The following is a 22,325-nucleotide window of genomic DNA, read 5'->3' as shown; positions in this document are numbered from 1 at the left end:
ACCAGACCAGAGCAGAAAACTCTAAGACACTATCCTAGATCTTGGTCTCAATAACTGTGGAATAAAAAAGGACATGAGCTTCGCTGGCTTTTACTGGTTCACTATTAAACTGTTGGATCTCAGACCAGCTCAGCAAACGTTGGTCAACTTATATCAGTCGCAAGCTCCTTCTGGCTCAAGGTAAATCGTAAAAGGAGAACACTTCACTCTCAGCAAGATTCACCTTTCAATGATTATAGGTGTTTTAACTGGACACTGTCCGATCGGACTTCATGTAGAAAGATTGAACTCAGCACTTTCTCCTCTAATGACCCGCTTTTTCCAGATCAAGGCCCAAACATCTTGGATCTCATACTCAACGACAAATAGGGGAAATCGAAATAAAACACTTAAGCCGAATTGTGTTGGGTTCAGAGCGTTTAGCCGGTAGCTGATAACCAACTGCATGAGTTTTTCGTCTGGCTTCACAAAGGACTGTATATAACAGACTAAGTTCAAACCCCACTATGCTTAGAGATCAGCCATCTAACCTAACATAACCCTAACCTGAGGTTAACAGAGCATAGCTCTGATTTATACGGTCTCAAAATTTTATTCGATAGTGCTTCGTAGGCTCTATTGTCGGAATCGCAACAAAAATCGAAAAAATATTTATAGAATATGTGTCGGTCTCTGACTTCAATCCCATATGAAAATTCTGTTTAATTTCCATGAACAACAACAACAAGAATACAACAACAATTTCTGCTTAGTTTTGAAAATTTGAAAAGCATTATGGAAAACTCCGAACCTTCATACATACATAAATATTACTCACCACATGAATAACCCCTGAGAAATGCCGTAAATCGAAAAGAGTGAAAAGCATATATTAAATGTGTGCAAAATGCGCTCTTTATAAAATAGCGGTATTGTCTGATTCCAGATAATTTTCAGCGCATCCTTAACGCCATGCACATTGGACAGATCAGCGCCACCCGTCTGCAGAACAATACTCTTCACCGGGAAATTATCTGCTTTATCGCCGGTATTTTTAGCATAAATTCGACGCAGTATATCCAGAGAAGCATCGTGTTGCCCATGCACCAACAAGTACTTCGGGGTTTCGGTTAATGTGGCAAGACCTATCAAGCCCCCAATAGACAACACTGTGTTGAAGAGAAAGAAGACACGCCACGAAGCGAATTTCAGGCCCAATATGACGAAATCCAGTTTCATTGGCAGAATAAGAATAGCCATGCCTACAAAAGAATAAAAAAAAAGAATTTAAATTTTTGCACACAAATTATAACTCAATTTCGCACACTCCACTCTTACCTGGCATAAACATCAGCGCAAACGGCAGAAAGATCGACATGAGCGTCACATAGCGTACACGCGTTCTATTGCTATGATACTCGCCGCATAAGCTGAAGACACACGCCTGACAGCCCGAAATGAAGAAGCCATTGAGGAAACGGAATGCGATCAACATCCAAGTGTTGACGGAGAAGGCCGAGATGATTGTCGCTGCGGTGGCCAAGACCAACGAGTAGCGCAGCGTACGCACACGACCGCATGTGTCGGCCAGAAAACCCATTATATGCGAACTCATCACAACGCCAAAGTAACCTGCCGATGCGAGTAGGCCCTGCTCGGCTTGTGTCGCCGCCAGATCGCATTTTATCATAGGCATTACCATGCTGACACCCATCGTTTCGGCCATCACTGCCATGAAGCAAATGCCACAAATTAGCGTCAATGCATAATGGAAGCGGCCGACACCTGTCAACGTGAGCGCTTCCTCGAAGGTGTGTGAAGCCACTTGTGATTTGTCATGTTTTTCTTTGCCTGCAATGCGCATAAAAATAATCAAAGGGTATTTGTCAATCCAGATGTCTTGTTTACTGTTTAATTTATGCTAAAATTTTGCTTATGAAAACTAAAAGGTTTCGAGTTAAAAACTGTTGTCAGCTTTTTCCCTGGCACATTAGTACGTGAACTTTGTTGTGGTAATGAATAACGGGTCTGCAAGCGCAACCGCAAGCGATCAGGATGAGTCGGAGGAGAATACATCAGCTACGAGTTTCTACGAAACGAAAATATTTCGTTGGTTTTCTTTGTTTCTATATCTCGGCGGTATAAGTGGTCTAGGCATGTTTTTATCGCTATACTATTTACTTTTCTTCGACTCAACTATGCCTGACATACATTTGAAGTTTCCTATATCTATAGACGGCAAACCGGTGCAAAAGGTCCAGTCGTATACATAAGAGCACTTCTGAAGGTAAGACGAGTAAAGAAAGTATTAGTGTGCTACCTTTGTAGCTTAACGTGAAAACTCTTCGATGCGAAGTTTGCAATATGTCCGCTTTTTGCGGTTAAAAAGGGTGATCCATTTCGAGGTTATCTACCTTTTTAAAGAAAAAACACAGAAACTTCAAATTCAATCGAGAATGTTTATTATCATTCGAAAGAACATTCTTTGGCAATTTTTTTTTTTTTTTTGAAGATTATCTCTTTCCAATGTTGACCATTCGACTTGCCCAGAACGTGAAATTGTTTATTCACCGAAGTGTTCTTTCAATAAATCCATTGGTTGATGCGATGTGTGGGAAGTCGTGCCGTCTTGTTGAACCAAATGTCGCCAAGATCACGATCTTCAATTTCAGACCTCAAATAGTCGGTTATCATGGTGCGATAACGGTCGCCATTGACGATTCGTTCTTACCGGCATCATTTTTGAAGGAATATGGACCAATGATTCCACCGGCTCACAAATCACAGCAAACCGTTGTTTTTTCTGGATGAAATGGCGACTCTTGACTGTGTTTTTTTTTTTTTTTTTGCTTATTTACATACCCATTGAACGAAACAGCATCAGATCTTCTTGGAACTTTTCAAGAGTTCATAGAGCTAAGCTTTGTCGCTTGGGAAGGTCGAACGGCTTCAGTTCCTGCACAAGCTGTATTTTGTACGCTTTCAATTTACGATCTCGACGTAAAATGTGCCAAGTCGTTCCACACGTCAGTCCGAGTTGCTGCGTACGTCGCCAAAGCGACTCACCATGGTCTTCGTGTACACTCTCAGCTACGGCTGCTATATTTTCTCCACTGCGTGCTGGACGTGGTCTATTCGGTCGAATAGTATCCAATTAAGAATGTCAGGTCTCAATAAGGGTGATTGTGTTGCTCAGTAGGCCCATTATGTTGACCATAAGTTGAGCCTTGCACGCTTGGCTTACACATTCTTTAAGGAACGTGAATTTTCGTATAAAGTTAAATGATTTGTAAACTTTGTTCAAGCGTAAGTCTTTCCATGATGAAATACCAAACAATACTGAACAAAAATAACATGACCACTTGTCACTACTCACTCGTGATTTATCTAAAAAGACTATTGAATAAAAGTTCCTCTACTTGGATCACCCGTTATTTTTTGTTTTTAACTTTGGGCTGAGTACTGCATAGATTATTCTTTGTTGTTCTTAGAATTTCTGGGCGAGGTTAGACTAGAAATTATTTTGCGATGTGTACAATATATCCTGTTACCTCGACAATCGGGTCGACGTAACCGAAGAGGATTTTCGTGAAGATACATTGTCAAATGTGAAAGTTTTCCATACAAGAACTTGTCAACTCGTTTATAATATTTGTTATAGTGGTCCGATGTCAGCAGTTCCGACAAATATATTTTCTTGAAGAGAAAATCCGACGTTTGCAAAATTTGGATAAAGTATCATTAGGGGATCTTGTTATAGTATTATACTAACTCCCTTCTAGCTTTTATATAGCCGGCTAGAAAGGAGTTCTACCGAAACTGCAACCAAAGTGTAAGCCTGAATTTATTTAATCCTTATTCAAATATTCGGCTAAGAAAACCTTGTCTCATTAGTTGAGCTTTGATACCACCGCAACATGTTGCAGATAGTTAAATAGTTCCATTCCAATAACGGTTGTTTGTAACATCTTGAACCGGCCAATATAGTTACTAGGTTATATAAAAATATTTGAATAGTAAATTGATATTACCAAATTTTGGTTAAACAGGTCCTCGGGAATCTGAAGAGGCCGTTACGAAGCATCCAAAATGGGTTCAGGGGTCACAGGGTGGTCAGGCATGTTCTAATTTCTTTCGGAAAGTGAGCATGGCTATTTAATATTTTCTTTAACTTTTAAAGCTTTATCGATCGTCTTGTTGTTGTACAGGTTTTCGTCACACTGATTCCTTTCTTTAACATGAAAAATATACAAAAATTCAAAATAAATTTACTTACAGCTTATTAAACCGATACTTTCCATTTAGAACCATTTAGAACCACTTGCGAAGAAGCAAGCGCCGTTACATCAACTCGAAGTCGTATAACCTCACTTTTTAGACAGAAAATATTAGACACACCGCAAATTTTATTTAATTATTATATAAACTTGTAGCGCCGCTTCTAAGTTAACACTCATTTGCCAAGACCAATAATATTATTCGGAAATCTCATTAGTTGCTAATAAAAACAAAGGCGACATTAAATTATACGAGCCATTAGTTACATGTAATGTCGGCCGCTAATATTTTTCGCCATAAATTAAAAGAGAAACCTTCTAAGTATGATTTTGCACTTATGTTTTCTTATGAATCTTTTGTCGGTGCCATTCAATTCACCGCACACGATGGTAATAAAATGAAAATTAAGCGACAGCTGGGCGCAAACTAAATATATTATACGAAAATAAATTTGTACGAATTTCTATTATTTGCTTGTAGAACCAAAGGAACACGAGAAAATACCACAATGTTGTACCATGCTGACATATGTTTAGAAGAGACCTGTAGGAAAATGTTGAGTGGCAGCGTATATAAATAGACCAGTTCCTAAGTTCCTCCTATTTTTTAAGGTAAACAGGTCTAATTGAATAGTAACGAATGTTAAGAGTGAATAATCTACTATATAAGCGATTTCTCATTTAAATCAATAGTTTTTGTTATCTCTACCTTCTTTGGCAGTAAGTAATAAATAAACTTTCTTAGTATTTTTCAGTAGAATACTTAGGACATCTTCAGTTCACAGAGATTTTGTTGTTGAGTTATAGTACGCCTGCCAGTGTTCTCACTCATTATTGTTATTATATACATATGTGACATTACAGTAGATGAACACATTATACCTTCTGATCAAATTTGACATGGACCGGTATCTTTAAACTGTGCACGCTAACCGTAACGCAAATTCTTTTAATGGATTGGTTCAATATTTTTCAAAATTCATGTGAGGTTTCTTGCGATTCATCCTTCCACCTCTACTAATAACGGTAACATCGAAAAAGTTCATGAAACCGTGCATCCTGAGAGCATCAGCGAGATAATGGAGGATCTCAACATCTCTTATGGATCGGTTCAACAAACTTTGGTTAATTTTTTGGTATGGAGTGTAATACGAGGTCGAGAAGAGGTCGCAAAAAAGTAGCTTAACAAGGCAGACAAGGACCTTATCAAAATCATCATTTATCAGAAATATCATAACCATGACGAGACATGGGTTTATGAATGTGACACAGAAACTGTTCGAAAATCTAACGAATGGTGCTTAAAAAGCTAAGCCCGACAAAATGTATGGTAACGGAAACCCCTAAAGACCATTCCATCCGAGGCTTATAAGCATACTAAAAAGGAGGCTATTAGTCCGGGTCATATTTGATCAGGTGGTTCAGCTCTCTCGGGAAACACATGCAATAAATAAATAATTTTAGAAAGGAGAAAATCGTAGTTGTAGTAAATAAATAACTATCTGAATGGCAAAACACCACTTAATCTCAAATTAGACGAGATGTAATGTTCGGTTGGAGGGGACTGATCAGAATGGGAATCGTGCTGCTTGTTTGAGCTCCTACGGACCGTAGAGGGCCTTTGTTGGCCACTCTGTTGGCGGCTCAGTGCGCGAGTTTGGTGCAGATTGCACAGCCGTCGAGGCAAAGATCGCAGTAGTGCGTTGGCGGCATGGGGCCACGTGACTTGTGAACTACTTCTTGTGTATCAGGGCTGAGCAGGTCTTAAAATTTTCCATTGCATGTATTACACCTAACCGAGGTGGAGTTTGGATAAAGCCTTTTGGCGCAGACACAGCAGAAAGATTCCTCCGGGCCGGGTTGGACTCAATACCAGCACGAGCCAGGAGGATACGGAGCATCCCTGCTGCAAGGTCTTACTTCAGTGATGAAAATCTTAATTTAAAACTTACTGATCCAAACGAGGTTAGATCTATAAAGTACAGGCCGGACAAAATCCGGTTCAATTCCGGTAACGTTGAACCGGCTGTTATGAGAATAGCGTACAAGAAGTCCCCGCATGACACTAACTGCCTCTTTGCATGCTCTGCTAACACTACACATCTGACTCCCCTCTCTTTATGGTCCGACCTCGTCGAAACAGCTCGTTTTCTGGGCCCTCCTTGTGTAGAGTAATATGTTTTTACAGAAACTCAAAAGAAATTTACTTTTCCGCAAAATGTTCCTACAGGGCATTTAAGTACATATATATGTATGTGAGAACGCCTGCAACTAATTAGCGCCTCGAAACAAGCGAAGTGTGCAAAAGAATAAGAAGCGAAATGCATAAGTGAAATATGCGAAACCGTTGTAACATACCTAACACACGCACACATACATACCGAAGTGGCATAACTACACATTTGCAGACATACAGACATAAGAGCAAGTGCAGATTGCGAAATGCCAACTTGAAGAGACCGAAATCGCGCCAATACTTACGCCTACTAAGTAATGGCAATAAACAATTAGTAGACCAAACCGCAAAAACATACATACAGACACACGCACATACCAACACGTACGCCCATATTTACTCCACAACTAGCCAAAGTGGCAGACATTGGGACGAAAGAAAAGCCTCGTGCAACAAATTTTCTTGCGAGTCATTTTAGTTACACTTGAGACTTAGAATTGCCGTCGACGCGAGTGGTTAGAAGACGGTCATACCGAAAGCCAGACAAAACGCAAAAACAACACAACATACGAAGTCTTAACGCATAGGAAAGTTTTACAGAAAGTCTTCTGCGCTTTTTGTCCTCTGCTGCTGCTTCTCTTACTTACTGTGCTTACTTTCTCTAATTCGATTGTAATTAATTACGAAGACGATGTCACTCGCACCTGCTGGTGCTGCCGCTGCCGCCGCTGCCAACGGCGCAAATAAAGATGAAGAAATCAGTGTGCCGAAATCTGACAGTTTCTTCGAAACGAAAACCTTCCGACTAATCTCCTTGTTTATATACATGGCGGGCATAAGTGGCTTGGGCATGACATTAGCCATGTACTATTTGTTTATTTGGGATTCGCGTATGCCACCGCTGCCGGAGTACAAACATGCGCATCATGTGGGCTAAGGAGTGCTCGTAGATGTGGGGGGAGTGTATGATTGATACGAATTACGAATGGAGAGTTTCTAATGTTAAGTGTGATATCCCAGTAGACGACCTTGGTGAGTATGGCAACTCTGTTTTTTTTTTTGTAATTTAAGAATATGTAAGGAAATTCTGTATACAAAATTGTAGAGTATTTGGCCAATTAATTTTCTATTGCGAAATACTTCACATAATACTGCGCTTCAGCATAAATTGTTGCTCATTAAAAACTCATTCAAAATAAAAGTGAAGTTTTGCATATCACAATAATTTTAATTTTCAAAATATTTATTTATAAACCACTCCTCTTAAAAATCGACTATCCTTATACCTGCGCTGAAAACTACAAAAGTTCTTATTGTTTATGTGTTCTATGAAAAAGTGTTTTTCTTTAAAATTTTCTTTCAACCTGAAATATGCAAGTTAATAACAAGAATCTAATCTGAAATTAAAAACAAGTAAGGAAGAACTTGGGTGTAACCGAATATTTTATACTCTTGAAACTTACAAGGACCGTAGCCGGTGAAGTAACGGAGTAAAGTCAACCGGATGTTTGAAAATCATGATAATACATAACGGGTGCTTGGGCAGGTTTGCACCTGTTTTTATCCATTTTAGGCTTAGAGATGCACCATTAAAAAATAAAGGTCAATCTATTTAATAAAAATAACCCACATATTGACATATTACTGTGATCAAATTGAAAGGTGAATTTTTAATTTATACTTCGCGTGTTTTTCAAATCGGTACATTTTTTTCTGTAAGTTGGTAGTACTGTTAGTGATATCTAGTAGTGTGATATCTAATCTCATGTCAAAACATTTAGTAGTATTTGAGATACGCATTGTTTTGTGAGGCTCTAAAAGTGAATTTTTCGATTCTTACTATGTCTGAATTTATTGAACAAAAAAGTGGGATATTGCACCATCTCATACTGCATTGGTTATTCGTGATCGTTTCGCCACATTTTCAACTAATATCGCGCCGCAACCAACGCATACGCCTGATTTTCCTTCGTGTAACTTCTGGCTATTCAGTAAATTCACATGACCACTCCGAGGGCACCGTTTTGACTCAATTGAGATATAAAAGCTGAATCGTAGAAGACTCTGATGGCCATCACGACGGAGGATTTTTCCAAGTGCTATGATGTTTGGAAAATACGTTGGCATAAGTGTATTGCAGTGGAAGGGGATAACTTTGAAGGAGATAAGATGGACAAAATTCACCTTTCAATTTGATCACAGTAGTTATGAGTTATAAAGTCAAGCAGAAGTTGGAAAATCTTTGTATTAGGTAATTGGATGCTAAGGCATTCAACCCATTTTTAACATAAAGACATACTAAAATCAGAATCAATCATATATCTAACATATTGACCAATATTTTCGGTAAAAAGTCTACTACGGATACATATTCGATATCTAGAATATTCAACATTTTTGGTATACCCTTCACAGGTACATATTCGATATCTAGAATATTCAACATTTTTGGTTCGATATCCTTCAGAAGCATGATTTTTGCAAAGTTTCAACTCGTTATATTATATTAATTGCTTCCTGATTTGTATACTGGAAAGTTAAAGCATCAGATGGAATTTAGAACTGTGTTATAAGAGATGTAGGCGTGGTTGCAGGCCGAATTTTTAACTCCGGCTCCTATTAAGCCTTCTCCTGCAATTAGACTGTGTGATCCAATTTTTAAAAATTTCAACCCATAGCTGCTCTATTCTATTGCGATCCTCTGTTCCGAATTATAGTTCTATATCCTAATGTATGGCTTAGTTATGGCATTTTATAGGCTTTCGATTTATGTCGTTTTGTGGAAATGGCAATTATCCAAATGTGCCCATCTACGAACTGATCCCCACTTTGGTTGATTAAGATATCTTAATAAAAATAAATACTAAAGTAAAATCAAATTATCGCATGAACAGATGGACAGGCCCTCGGCTTTCAACTCGTCTCATCTTCTCATCATTTGATAATTTATATATATACTACATCTAAAACCCTATATCTCACTTGAGGTTTAGGTAATACAAACCACTGTTAGGTGAACAAAACTACTACAAGGTGCGTTCCAAAATAAACAGGACTTTAAATAAAAAAAAGAACAAATGGTTTTTCGGCAAAATCAATTTATTTTATTCAAAAGAGTCTCCTTCTGCTTCAATACAGCTTTTTGCATGGTCCAAAAGCATGTCGAACGAGTGTTTTAGCTCGTTCGTCGGTATGGCCGCCAGTATGCCGGTGCAAGCCTTTTGAATGGCCTCTACGTCTGCATAATGCTTTCCTTTCATGGGCAAATGCATTTTTCCGAAAAGAAAGAAGTCGCACGGTGATATATCATGTGAATACGGAGAGTGGTTAATAGTTAAAATGTGATTTTTGGTCAAATAAACGGTCACAAGCGTCGATCGATGAGAGCAATTTTTGCTCGTCAGTCAATTTGTGTGGAACAAACCGTGCACACACCTTTCGTAAGCCCAAATGTGCGGTCAAAATGCGATAAATCGATTGTTTGGAGATGTTCAATTGCATCTCCATGTATTTCAATGTGATTTCGGCTGATTTTTTATGAATTCGCGCACAGTTTCGATGGAATTTCCGGTGATGACGGATTTTGATTGGCCCACATGTTGATCGTCATTTATGTCCTCACGACCACTTTGAAAACGTTGAAACCACTCGTGCACTCTGCTACGGGATAAGCAATCATCGCCATAAACTTGTTTCATCAATTGAAACGTTTCGGTAAAAGTTTTACCAATTTTAAAAAAAAACCAGAAAAACCGTTAACTTCGGCTGCACCGAAGCTAATATACCCTTCAGAGGTGCATTTCTTTTAGTAACTATGTGTACAGTTTGTATGGAAGCTATATGCTATAGTAATCCAATCTGAACAATTTTTTCGGAGATTATGTTATTACCTTAAGCAGTATTTCAGGTCAAATGTCGTGAAGATACCACGTCAAACGCGAAAGTTTTCCATACAAGCCCTTGATTCCGATCGTTCGGTTTGTATAGCAGCTATATGCTATAGTGGTCCAATATCGGCAGTTCCGACAAATGAGCAGCTTCTTGCAGAGAAAATGACATTTGCAAAATTCCAAACGCATATATACAGACAGACGGACGGACAGATGGACAGACACGTTCCGACGGACAGACAGACAAACGGAAATGGCTGAGTCGACTCAGTTCAACATGATGATCATTTTATATATATACTTTATAGGAATCCGGCGGTTCCTTTGGGTGTTACAAACTCGTGACAAACTTAATTACCCTGTTCAGGGTATAATTTAATGTTGGCTCTTTGTTCGTAGCTCATTTTCGCACCGATAACACAAACATACTGACACTTAAAACGCAATAACTTCACTTCCAATCAATGAAATGTCATGAAATTCTCATTGAACAATCGATAAAGATAGCAGATTCTAACGCACCAGTCGACATATAGATGGCGCTAGATTCAAAAAGCCGTGTTTACTTTAGAACGCATCTTGTATATTTTGTGGCAACATGTTGCAAGAGCATAAAAATGTTACAGAGTGCAGTTTTAAATATTATTGAGGAACGCATTTTCAATATTTCTTCGCTATATAAGAGTGGTTTCAGTGTGGTTCAATGTAGGTAGGTTAGATTTCTGATCAAAGATCGCACGTGGACTACTAGTCCTTTGTGGTTCAATGTAGATACTCTAACGATGATAACAAAATGCTACAAGCCTAGAGCAAGGTATGTATTTTAAATTGAGGTTGTTTTTTTGGAAGACAAATTACTCTTTTTCTTACCTTGCTAAGTTATTTCTTTACTTAAGTGTTAGGCCACTTGAAATTTAATTCTTTAACAATATGACTATAAGATCATTATATTATTTTTGTTACTCATACGCCCTGTAGCGTCATCAATTCAACTTTCGTTACAAATACGAAATGTGTACAAATCATGCGGGTTAAGAAAAGTGAAAGTAAAGAACTCAAAGAACACAAAAATAAAATTTAAACATATGAGAGAATTTTTCTAGAAGCTAAAAAGTTCGATAAAAGTTATCAGATATAAAAAAGTTTTGAAGAGAATAAATTTAATTAGAATTCCTTTTTATATCAGGCGTACAAATAGAAAACCGCCGCTTTCCCATAGGTGACGCCAGCTTTGTAAATCGGCCAGCTGAGATAACAGTCAACAACTCTACCAAATCTCATTTGTTTATAATTACTGTGTTTTGTTTGGTGCCAAGTAAGGGTCATTTGCGAGAAGTTTTACTTTTTGCGTTTCATTTGAGAAAAATGCAGCTCAGGGACGTCAAATGATAAACTTATGGTGATCGTTGTTTTAGTAAAAAAACGTGTGGAAAATGATTTTGTAAGTTCAAAAATGGCGAATATGACGTGGAAGTCATGGAGCGTCTGGGACCCGAGTAAAGTTTGCTTGGCTCGCCGTAGGGTACTTTGAACTCTTGCAATCACTTGCGAAACTTTTACAAGAGTCCTATGAGACGCAAAAAAATACGTTTGAGTCGAGCGTTGAAGAAAAAATGACCGCAATACTCGAAAAGACACTACAAGATAATATTTCTACCTTTTCTTTTGATTTTACTTATTCCATTACATGACCTGGGCGTACAGCACTTTTGTTCTTACAAAGAGGCCAGAAATTGGATCGATTGATGGATAGCATCTAAATACAAACAATTATTTCACATACTGTCTGCTACTTCAATGTTTTTACAATGTTTTTCAGCATAGTGGTGCACCATTTCTATTTGTACCACACTTGATCACTTTAGTACGCGAATACTCAGATTAAGTTATGTGATATTGTTGGATGTGCACTTAAACATGCGGATCCAAACTTTTATTTACATTGGATTTTCTTTTATTTACTAAAGACAATAAATAAGAGATAATAACTTCAAATGTGAAATCTTCTATAGATAAATGATCGTTTTTGTTTTCTAAAAAGAATAAAGAGACTGTTCAGCCAAAGCTGATCTCCAATGTAACTCTTTTTTATAAGGTATTTTTGGGATTTGGAGTAAATAGAAAAAATATTTTCACTTCTTTAGTTTAATAAATCAAATTAATTAGTTCTCGAATAAATAAAACTAAATAGTTGGCAACCCTATATCGATTCAGATTTGTTTAATAACTCGGGGTATGACATGATCATCAGGACATGAATTCAGTTCATGAAGTGACAAGAGCAACTAACCATCTTCCACACTGAACTAGCGATCTTCGCTTACACCCTGTATTCGATTTGATGTTTATATTATTCTTAAATATTCTTTTTGCTAGTTCATACTCACTCTCCACAATGTCATACAGCTCTGACATTTTCCTTCAAAATTTTTCGCAAAAAACTCACTTCACACTCACTGACCACACGACACACCCTCTCCACTATGACTGCCTGTCATCGCCTGCATGGCGCTCACTTACTCGCGCAGTCACTACTCTTGGGCGACGGATTAATTAACGCCATTAAAGCGAAATGCAGCGCCATCAAAAAGGCAAAAACAAAACCAAAAGGTTGACAAAGCAATACACACGGTTTAATCCTATTTTTCGTTTCACTAAATCCCAAGCAGTCAGAGCCCTCCTACTACGTACTCGCATATGTAGCGGTACAACACCGGCTCAGCCTGCTCGTGTTGGCCTGGTATCTGGTGACTCTGTGTTAATTTCTCAGTGTTTCCTGTCATGTGGCTCTATATTGCCATTAACTTTTTGACAGTTCTACCACAAACGTGTGCCGCCGCATTTTCACCTATTCGCGCTCATCAATTAATTTACAGCTATGTGACTGACATACATATACATATATAAAAGTGATTTTGATTTGATTTAAATTTCGAATCACATTTAAATTGCGCCGATCAGAGCAACCACAGCGCAGATTGCTCGTTGACGTCGCGCGAAAAATGGCGGAAAATCTAGCGAAAATTGTCAATATAATTGAATCGAGTGTAAATAATAATAATGACGACGGCGTTGAGGACACAGCGACCGCGGAGTCCGCCGCTGAATCGGCTGCAATTAGCCCGCCATCAGAATCAAGAGGCTCACGCCCAACCACCGTCAGGATATCCACCGGTCATTTGCCGTCGTATCGTTTGCACGATGTTGACGAGATATTGGCGCATAAACCGACTTTTTCGGAGCGTTGCATACGCTATGTAATGGTGTTGATCTACTTATGTGGTCTGTGCAGTTTGGGTTTTGTTCTATCCATTTATCATTTCTTCTTTTGGGACTCACGTATGCCACCGTTGCATAAGAGTATGATAATGAAGAAACCACCAGGATATGGCTAAATTTAGAATTATCGAAAATAAAGTGTTAGCAAGTCATCGGTGTGTGAGTGTGTGTGATTAAAAAAACCAATATATTCAATGTAGTTTATTAGAAATATATTCTAAAAACTGTAACTGCTTCAACAAGTGGAAAATATTTAAAGTTTATCCTGTATAAAAGTTGACCATACACCGTTGGACTTAAAATATGGTGAGTCAGAAAGATAGCATGTAGTAAACAGAAAAAAGAAAATTTAACAGTTCCAAAGTGTGGTTACAAAAATTTCAGTTTTAAAATCTATAGAACGATATTTACCAATAAAATGTGAATCATTTCGAGGTTCCCTACTTTTTTTTAAAGAAAAAACACATAAACTTCAAAGTTAATGCGGAATGTTAATTATCATTCGAAAGAACATTCTTTGTCATTTGTTTTTTGAAGATTATCTCTTTGGAATGTTGGCCGCGGCTAATGAAAAAAAAAACACCTCCATTTGGATGATCATTTCTATACACATATTTCTTAATAAATACTAGGCGCTTCTTATTTTATGTCAGTATCTTTTATGTCAGCATTTAAACAAAAAATTATTTTGAAAAAAGAAAATCGAACGAATTTTTATTTAAAATATTTTTTGTAAAATTTGACCTTTTATAATTTATATGGTCTCTCTGTTATATGCCAAATCCATCAACCGGCTGTCTTTATTGATCGCAGCAAAATAGCTGCATTTTTCTTAGCTATTGGATACCCAGTCAATGTTTTTTTTACCATAAAGCTTCCAGGAGAAGCTTTTTGTTGCAGAAGCTGCATAGCTTTATTTCCAGTGTCATCATAACACTTCTCAGTAACTGTCAAAATCTTTTTTTTACAAATTTTCAGAGCATTTTTACCACTAAATATCAGTTGATTTCGATTTCCATCGAATTTTCTTATTATTAAAAAAAGGCTTGCTCAATAATTTTTATAATTTCTGCAAATGCTGGTCCAAATTGTCACTATCTTGCCAACAAACGCGACTCATGGCTTTTTGGTTTTCCCCAAAATACGACCACTTTAAAAATCAGCGAAATTTGATTTCGGAATCAAAACTATTTCGACAGATTATTAGGTCTGAAGCGAATATGCATGAGGTTTTTAAAACTTGTTCATCTTAATAGATTGGTTACTAAACATTAATAGTTAGTTTTATTTTAATACTGATATAATAGCCTGTAAACACATATCTTGCTTTAAAATTAACTAATCTGTTGTAAGTTCGGCTATAACCGCGTAAGCGGTGTCTAAGAATAATCTAAGTGAGGAATAATGATTTGCAATAAAGTATGATATTTTTGGTTGTTAAATATTATGTACACTTCTGTGATGAAAGAGTATGGTGATTTACTTATAACATGTAAACTCTTATTTATGCTTCTAAATCAATTTCGTGCTCTTCAAATAAGTATCCATCCGATAAAGCGCATTTTTGCCTTGAAGTATTTGGAATATTATAGCCTTGAAGACATTTTTCGATGCGGCTTATATCTCTTTAATCATATCAAAACGGCGTCGCCGTGTTGGTCTTCTGAGGTTGAAGTCGCGCGGAATCAAATCAAGCAAATATTGTGGTTGCGGAACGATATGTGTTGAGTTTTCGGCAAAAAAAATCGCGATGAACCAATGTAGTATGACATGGCGCATTATACTTATGGTGATGAAGGAACCAAGATTTGTTCCATCATAATTCTGGTGTTTCAGGCGACTAGCTTGCCGCAAATGGCGCATGATGCCCAAATAATATTCTCTGTTGACAATTATCCCGGCGAAAGGAATTCATAGCGCACCACACCATGCCTTATTTTCTGAACACAGTAGATTCTAACTTAGACAATATTTGAATTTTACATTTTTAGCTACGCAACCCCCTACTTAAGGGTTATATTCTTAAATATATTCCTTTAAGGTCTTCAATTTGATATAGTAATCTCTTTACTTTTTTATAAAGGAAAATATTTTTTGAAGTGATTCTTCCAATAATATTAAAAACTTACGTAATATTTAAAAACAGCATACATAGTTAAAGTGAATTGTCAAAAAAATCAAAATATTTATTCTTGCTCTTGTCTATAGTTTATACCCTTAAAAATTACATACTAAAATTTTAAAGAAATATTGCCGCTAGTAGTTAAGGGGTTACATTGGTTTCCTCGGGTCAAAAACAGTATTTTTTCAACATTTTTTTTTCATATAAAAAATTAAATATTTTATTGGAATTTTTTATTGTTACAAACAGACAAGTTCTGAAATTTTTATAAAAAACATTTTAAGCTCGGACCTTGGGAGCCGTTTCCGGTGAACACTCGGAAAAAAGTTGTGCCCGCGTTGGCAGGATAACTCCTTACAGGAGCATCTAAAGTGAAAAAATACGTATTTTCGTTGAAACCTTAACTTAACCTGGACAAAGGAAAACACTTGGAAATTGATTTTTTGGCAGACATTTTTACAAAAAAATTAAAATTTCACGACATTTTTTTTCAAATAGTTGTAATAGAAAAAAACCATTCGTTCAAGCTTTTAAGAATGGTACCTCAAAGAACTGTGCGAAATTGCATGAAGACTGGCTGAGTAGTTCTCGAAAAATTTTGCCAACCGACTTCAAAACCACAGTTTCGAGAAAAACACGTTTAAAGACGGCACCCTTAGCTTAGCTAACATCGAGCGCACAAGTTTTCAAGGCTATATCTCCGAAACTATCACTCGGATCAACTTGAAAATTTAGGACATTATTCTAGAGATGTTTTAGAATTTAATAATAATAATAAAACCGTAAACCCATGTAACCCCTTAATGTAGATAATCACTTTGTTTGAATGCGTTTTTCTCGAAAGAGAATTTGTTGAATTTGCTTCTGTGATTATTCCGAGATCACTATCAAAGTTGTATGTTCTAACATATTTACAGTTTTTATTCTATGTATTCTTAGAAAAATGATGTTTTTGTCAGACATGCGATTTTCAAAACGGAATAATAAAGATAAGGGTTTTCCAGTATGTTTTAAAAGCGATTTCCGGCAACTGATCACTCCGGACGGTTGGAATAAATTTCAGCCGATAGGCCTAATTTTGGAGCACTTTTTGCAATTGGGACCGCAGTCAACAATAACGCGCCACAACAATATCCTGCATTTCAAGCACGTAAAAGTAATTAATCATTACTCTATAGGGTGTAATATTATAGCCGGCTTCATTTTTATAGGTTGTCAAAAAAGTCTTGCGGTATTTTCGCTAGTTGGCGGTGAAAGCGCGTAGTTCTAGTTTTATTCGTCGCATCGGGTCATGCTATACCTTTTTGGAAAGCTCATTTCACGCGCTAAAACGTGTTTGATTGATAATCTTTTTTTTAAGTCTTTCGTGAATTATAGCATCGCAAACATGGAGCAAAATAAAGAGAAAATACGGCATACTTAAAGGCAAAAATGCATCTCAAGCCGCCAACAAAATTTGTGCAGTTTATGTACCCGATACAGTTTCCATCTCCACCGCACAACGATGGTTTCAACGTTTTCTTTCTGGTGTAGAGGTGGTCGAAGATGCGCCACGCTCCGGAAGGCCTGTCGTCGAAAATTGCGATAAAATCGCTGAATTGGTCGAAAGAGACCGGCATAGTAGCTGCCGTAGCATCGGTCAAGAGCTGGGCATGAGTCAACAAAAATTCATTTCAGTTTCAATAAAAAAAAAAAAATTCAACCCATTATGCCCCAATGAGCAATTACAGTGACTTTTTGAGAATGTAACGCCATGTCAGGATGTCAAATGAATTAACGTGCCCACTAAACTAAAAGCGAGCTTAATCGCTGAAAAAAAAATGTTAGTAAAAATTAGGATCGGTGGCCATCTGGTCTATGGTCCATTCACCTAACGTGTGACAGAGCAAGTCTGTTCATTATGAAAAGGCAAGCCAAACTGAGTATAAATCAAATAACAGCTATCAAAAAGACCTAACTTCGAAAAAAATATTGTTTCATGAAAACCATACGTCTAAAAAAAACGTGATATTGAAGAAAAAAGAAAACCCTTTAATTTGAATTATAAATTATTATAATTTTCTAAAAATACTAGAAACTTATATAATATAATATTTAGATATTTATTATATTTATATTTTTCGAAGAGGAGATGTACATATACATATATGTATATCTCTTAATATCAAAGAGAAAATTTGGTAGAAACATTAAATTATTCCACTAACATACTTTATATTATTTTAAGATTTTTATTTTAACATTGTCCATGCCTTTTTTAATACAATGCAATGTGAACACAACTTAAATCAATTAGTCGCAAGCACCTTCAAATTCCTATTTAAATCAGTTCTAATTACCGCCCATTTTCATCCCACCCACACCACACACAGCGGATTATAGGCAAGCACAGTTATTTAGCAGCTGCCAACAAATCTCAGCCATGTGCCGTTATATCACCATGCAAAGCCGTAGCGCCAAATCAAGTTTGCGGGGTTCCATTGAAACGTGCTGCTGCTTTAAAATTTCCATATATGATTCGCGCTACCTTAACTATCAAGCTTATCAGCCAACCGAGTCATGCTTTACCCACTGCTCGGCGGTGGTTTGATTTGATTTGCCTCGCGCATAACCTGCTAACACACTTTTCCAGCGCACGCTTCGTTCATTCACGAGGAAACCTTGCAAAGCTAAATCGATATGGATTAAATACACCCTTGTGCTCTTATGACCGTGTATGGCTGTGTGTGTGCCTGGTTGTGGTGCGAGAGCATGCGGTTGTGTGTGTATAACTCTCTTGAGCTCTTTTCTTTGTGTCTAAAATATTGGCAATCGATGGCGCCGGTAGCGCACTTAGTTAGTCAACATTAAACAAATTTCTGGGCTAAAATATTTAACAAAGAAAACTAATTCAATTATACTATGTGAAATTATTTCTGCGAACAATTTTCATTTAGCATACATTTAGGCGTTAGGGGGGTATATTTTGTTAGTGGAGTAATAAATTTTTTAACTTATTTGGCTGGGTTGATTATTATTTTTATTTTAAGTGCTAAAATGTAGCAGTTCACTGTAAGATTTCTTTTCTGATAGAGTTTAAATGAAATATTAAGATCTGATACAAATTTCAATACTTTCGGTTGACACTTCCGAGAGTTATTGTTTACTGTCTTATTAAAAACCAACAATTATTTAATATTGCATAGAAATCTAAAAATATACAGCGCAATTAACTGTATAAATTCACATCTATCCCCTTTTTCTTTCTCTCTTGTTTCTACCTTTGAAGAACACCCTAAATGTAGGCAACAATTTTTATCACCAAGGTATAAAATATAATAATTAAATAAGATTTAACTAATGAAAAAATGAGCTTCATAAGTCCAGCATAATTTAAGATGCTATTCTTTCTCTTATATCTAATTTAAAATTTCTCTAAATCCATAGGTCTCAGTAAACCCTAAATGTAGGCATTAATTTATGCAATGTAAGAAAAACAAAAGTAGCATGCAAATGCTTCAAAATTTATAAAAACAAAAGGTAGTAGAGAAAAGTATAAAAACATCAGTCCATTTAATTTTTCTTAAATTTTTAGGGTCCTTGACAAACAAATCAATAAACTGAAACGTTGCCTACATTTAGGCGCACAGCAGTATCTTTCGAAAAAGCTTATTTGTGCCATAAAAAAAGGGTAAGGATCTTTACCTTGATTTTGATATTTATCGATCAGTATTGAATGACAGCTATATGCACAACGCCCCGATCTGATCAATCTTTGGAGTTTGAAGCGCTGTCGTTACAAAAATTTTGTAAAATTTTGTGAAACTTCTTCTTCTACTTTATTGACGTAGACACCGCTTACGTGGTTATAGCCGAGTTTACAACAGCGCGCCAGTCATTTTTGAAAAGTCCAAGTGTATTCAGTTCCTACTCCATCTGGTCTTTCCAACGAAGTGGAGATCTTCCATTTCCTCTGCTTCCCCCGGCGAATCTTGCGCCGAAAACTTTCAGAGCTGGAGTGTTTTCATCCATACAGACGGCATGACCTCGCCAGCGTAGCGGCTGTCTCTTAATTCGCTGAACTATGCCAATGTCGTTGTATATCTCTGCAACGACTGTTTGTTTGACAACTTACGGCGCGATTGATATGTCCAATGATATCAGTATCATCGGCTTACGCCAACAGTTGTAGAAGTTTGTACCATCTCTAACCAGATCTGCAGCTCGAATTATTTTCTCCAAAAGTAGATTAAAGAAGTCTCACGATTGGGAGTCGCCTTGTCTGAAACCTTCTTTTGGTATCGAACGCCTCGGAGAGGTTCTTCCCGATTCTCATGGTGCTTTTGGTATTGCTCAACGTCAGTTTACACAGCCGCATTTGTTTTGCGGGCATACCAAATTCAGACATCGCGACATAAAAACAGCTCCTTTTCGTGTTGTAAATAACAGATTTGGAATTGGCGAAGAGGTGGTGTGTGTCGATCCTCTTTTCAAGGGTCTTTTCCAAGATTTGGCTCATGATGAATATCTGGTCAGTTGTTGATTTTTCAGACCTGAAGCCACACTGATACGGCTCAATCAGTTTATTGAAGGTGGGCTTTAACCAATACGCTCGATAGATCCTCCCCAGGGTTGTGCTCTGGATGTCAAATTGTATGGTGCGAGATGCTATAATGATCCGATATCAGCTCGTCTTGCTGATATTTGATATTTATTTATATTTTATAGGATCTTCGACCTTCTGGTTGAATTCCAGATAATTAAAACTCAAATTAAATTTTCCAACTCTGAACCTCAGAAGCAAGCAATTCAAATAGTTTTCCAACTAATTCAATGCATTTATTGGCTTATTAATTCCCCTACAACCCACTAGTCCACCGCACCAAGCGCGACTACAACACCACACACCAACCGCTCGTTGCCATGGCAGTATATCTAGTTATAAATCAAAAAATTTGTTCCACATTCCTGAGCTTAAAGAGTCAAAGGACACGCCCTAGCGATTGTCAAACGAAAATGCAAAAACAAAATCGCCATTGAATGCACCATCGAAGTCAAAAATCGACAGCGACTATCGAAAACCGACTACCACCAGCATGCACGAGTATATGTGTGTGTGTGTGTTTGTGTGCGGGCTTGTAGCAGCGAGTGCAATAAACTTATCACCGGCAGTTGAACATTTTATTGGTGGCAAAAGGAAAAAATAAGCATGCAACATGAGCATATAAAACTTATTAGTGGCGAAGGGGTGAAGCAAAATCGTGTGCTAACCCACATACTTTCGGAAACTTCAACTACAGCAAAAAGTCATTTATCATTTAAACGGTGCAGCTCAATAAATCTTAAAGTGCAAGCATTGCAATGCACGCGGAGCGAGCCGGCAACCGAATAAACGGATTTGCAAATGTAGGTGTGGTTGTAAAAATTTGAAGGGTATGAAGTGTGTGGGTCATTGTAAGTCAGCTTGACTTTATAAAACATATTTGACAATTTAACGAGATCAAAAAGATATCTTAGATGTAATTTCTTATAGTTATTGGAGCATACAATGAGTTTGCGAGAGATCTTTAACAAAGAAGCGATTTTAGAAGAAAATTTAATTTATTTAAGAAAAAAAATCCAAGCAAATACTAAAATCGGAAGTTGATGTTTTAACTTTAATAATATTTATGATGAAAGCTAAAACTGTTACTAAATTTTTACGACAAAAATATTTAGTTTTTTATATAAAAACTAATTTTATTGGTGCTTGGAGTCTTCTAAAATCAATTTTTGGCTTTTGTCGTCGGCTTTACAAAAATTGTCTTTATATGAGTGTGCTCCGTTAGAAACTGAGCTCGCAAAGCCAACCGAAATGTTTCCTCAGTCGATGGTAACCACCTCATTTGGCTCATAACTCTGCCCTTTCACTATGTTGGGAAGCGAAAAGAAATTACACGAGGTCAAATTTAGAGGATGACCAACGAAAGCAAATTTTTTCGAATTTTTTTTTTTGTCAATAATTCGTCATAGCAAAGGTTTTGGAGCCTTTTGCCTTCTTTCAGATTTAGATCATACAGAGTTTGTCTGGAAAGTAATAGGACTGAGTCGATTTAAAAAAATTGATTAAACCAATCGTTACAATTCTTTAAAAACTTTCAAAATAGGCTCCTTCTGCGTCGATGCTGCGCTGCCAGCGCGATTTCCAAGCATTTAAGGCGTCACGGAAGGCATTCTCCATAATAGCCTTGAGAGCCGAGGTGCATGCTGCTTGAATCCCCTCTGTCGTCTCAAAATGCTTGCTTTTCATCAGCCTTTTCAGGCAAGGAAACAAAAAAGTCTGGGGGGCCCACTTCTGAATTTTTTTTTAATTGGGGGTCATTTTCACACATGTTGCACATGTTCATTTTGATTAATTTAACATCTGGGCAATAAATGTATACTTAGTCGATGGTCTGAGTTCAAAACTTTACGCACACGAGTCACGGTCGGTGTTTGTCGAAATCGCAGGTCTCCCAGCACGAAATCGGCCCTCCAAAAAGGCCATGGAAACACACCACTTCTCTCAACATCTAGGTAAGAACATATCAAACGTCTATGTTGCTGATTTACCGAGTTTCACACAGAATTTAATTGCTCTAACG

At 37.1% G+C, this 22,325-nt stretch overlaps 4 protein-coding genes across 6 annotated transcripts in view; 3 read left to right on the top strand and 1 right to left on the bottom strand.

Moving 5' to 3' along the window:
• The window catches only part of LOC126760736 (synaptic vesicle glycoprotein 2B), a 64,422-nt gene that overhangs the window by 1,129 nt on the left and 40,968 nt on the right, over window positions 1-22,325 (bottom strand). The window contains exons 1-4 of one of the 3 annotated variants that reach the window (XM_050476600.1): window positions 4,407-4,671; window positions 4,256-4,349; window positions 1,318-1,830; window positions 818-1,241 (exon numbers count right to left, since the gene is read on the bottom strand). In XM_050476600.1, coding sequence (XP_050332557.1) covers window positions 818-1,241; window positions 1,318-1,830; window positions 4,256-4,280 — 962 coding nt within the window. In that variant the 5' untranslated portion in view covers window positions 4,281-4,349; window positions 4,407-4,671. Of the gene's footprint in view, window positions 1-817; window positions 1,242-1,317; window positions 1,831-4,255; window positions 4,672-22,325 lie in introns of those variants that run through there. The other 2 variants (XM_050476599.1, XM_050476597.1) reach the window with 2 other exon arrangements.
• LOC126760739 (uncharacterized) lies at window positions 6,886-7,464 on the top strand. The gene has a single exon (XM_050476605.1). The coding sequence runs from the start codon at window positions 7,124-7,126 to the stop codon at window positions 7,367-7,369; it is 246 nt and encodes an 81-aa protein (XP_050332562.1). The 5' UTR covers window positions 6,886-7,123; the 3' UTR covers window positions 7,370-7,464.
• The window catches only part of LOC126760737 (ras guanine nucleotide exchange factor P), a 48,372-nt gene continuing 33,422 nt past the window's right edge, over window positions 7,376-22,325 (top strand). The window contains exon 1 of the mRNA XM_050476603.1: window positions 7,376-7,464. Coding sequence (XP_050332560.1) covers window positions 7,383-7,464 — 82 coding nt within the window. The 5' untranslated portion in view covers window positions 7,376-7,382. The remainder of the gene's footprint in view (window positions 7,465-22,325) is intronic.
• LOC126760738 (uncharacterized) lies at window positions 13,060-13,907 on the top strand. Its single transcript, XM_050476604.1, has one exon. The coding sequence runs from the start codon at window positions 13,325-13,327 to the stop codon at window positions 13,715-13,717; it is 393 nt and encodes a 130-aa protein (XP_050332561.1). The 5' UTR covers window positions 13,060-13,324; the 3' UTR covers window positions 13,718-13,907.

The sequence above is a fragment of the Bactrocera neohumeralis genome, chromosome 5, assembly GCF_024586455.1.
Source record: "Bactrocera neohumeralis isolate Rockhampton chromosome 5, APGP_CSIRO_Bneo_wtdbg2-racon-allhic-juicebox.fasta_v2, whole genome shotgun sequence".
NCBI lineage: Eukaryota > Metazoa > Arthropoda > Insecta > Diptera > Tephritidae > Bactrocera > Bactrocera neohumeralis.
This window is presented reverse-complemented; position numbering and strand designations above follow the sequence as displayed.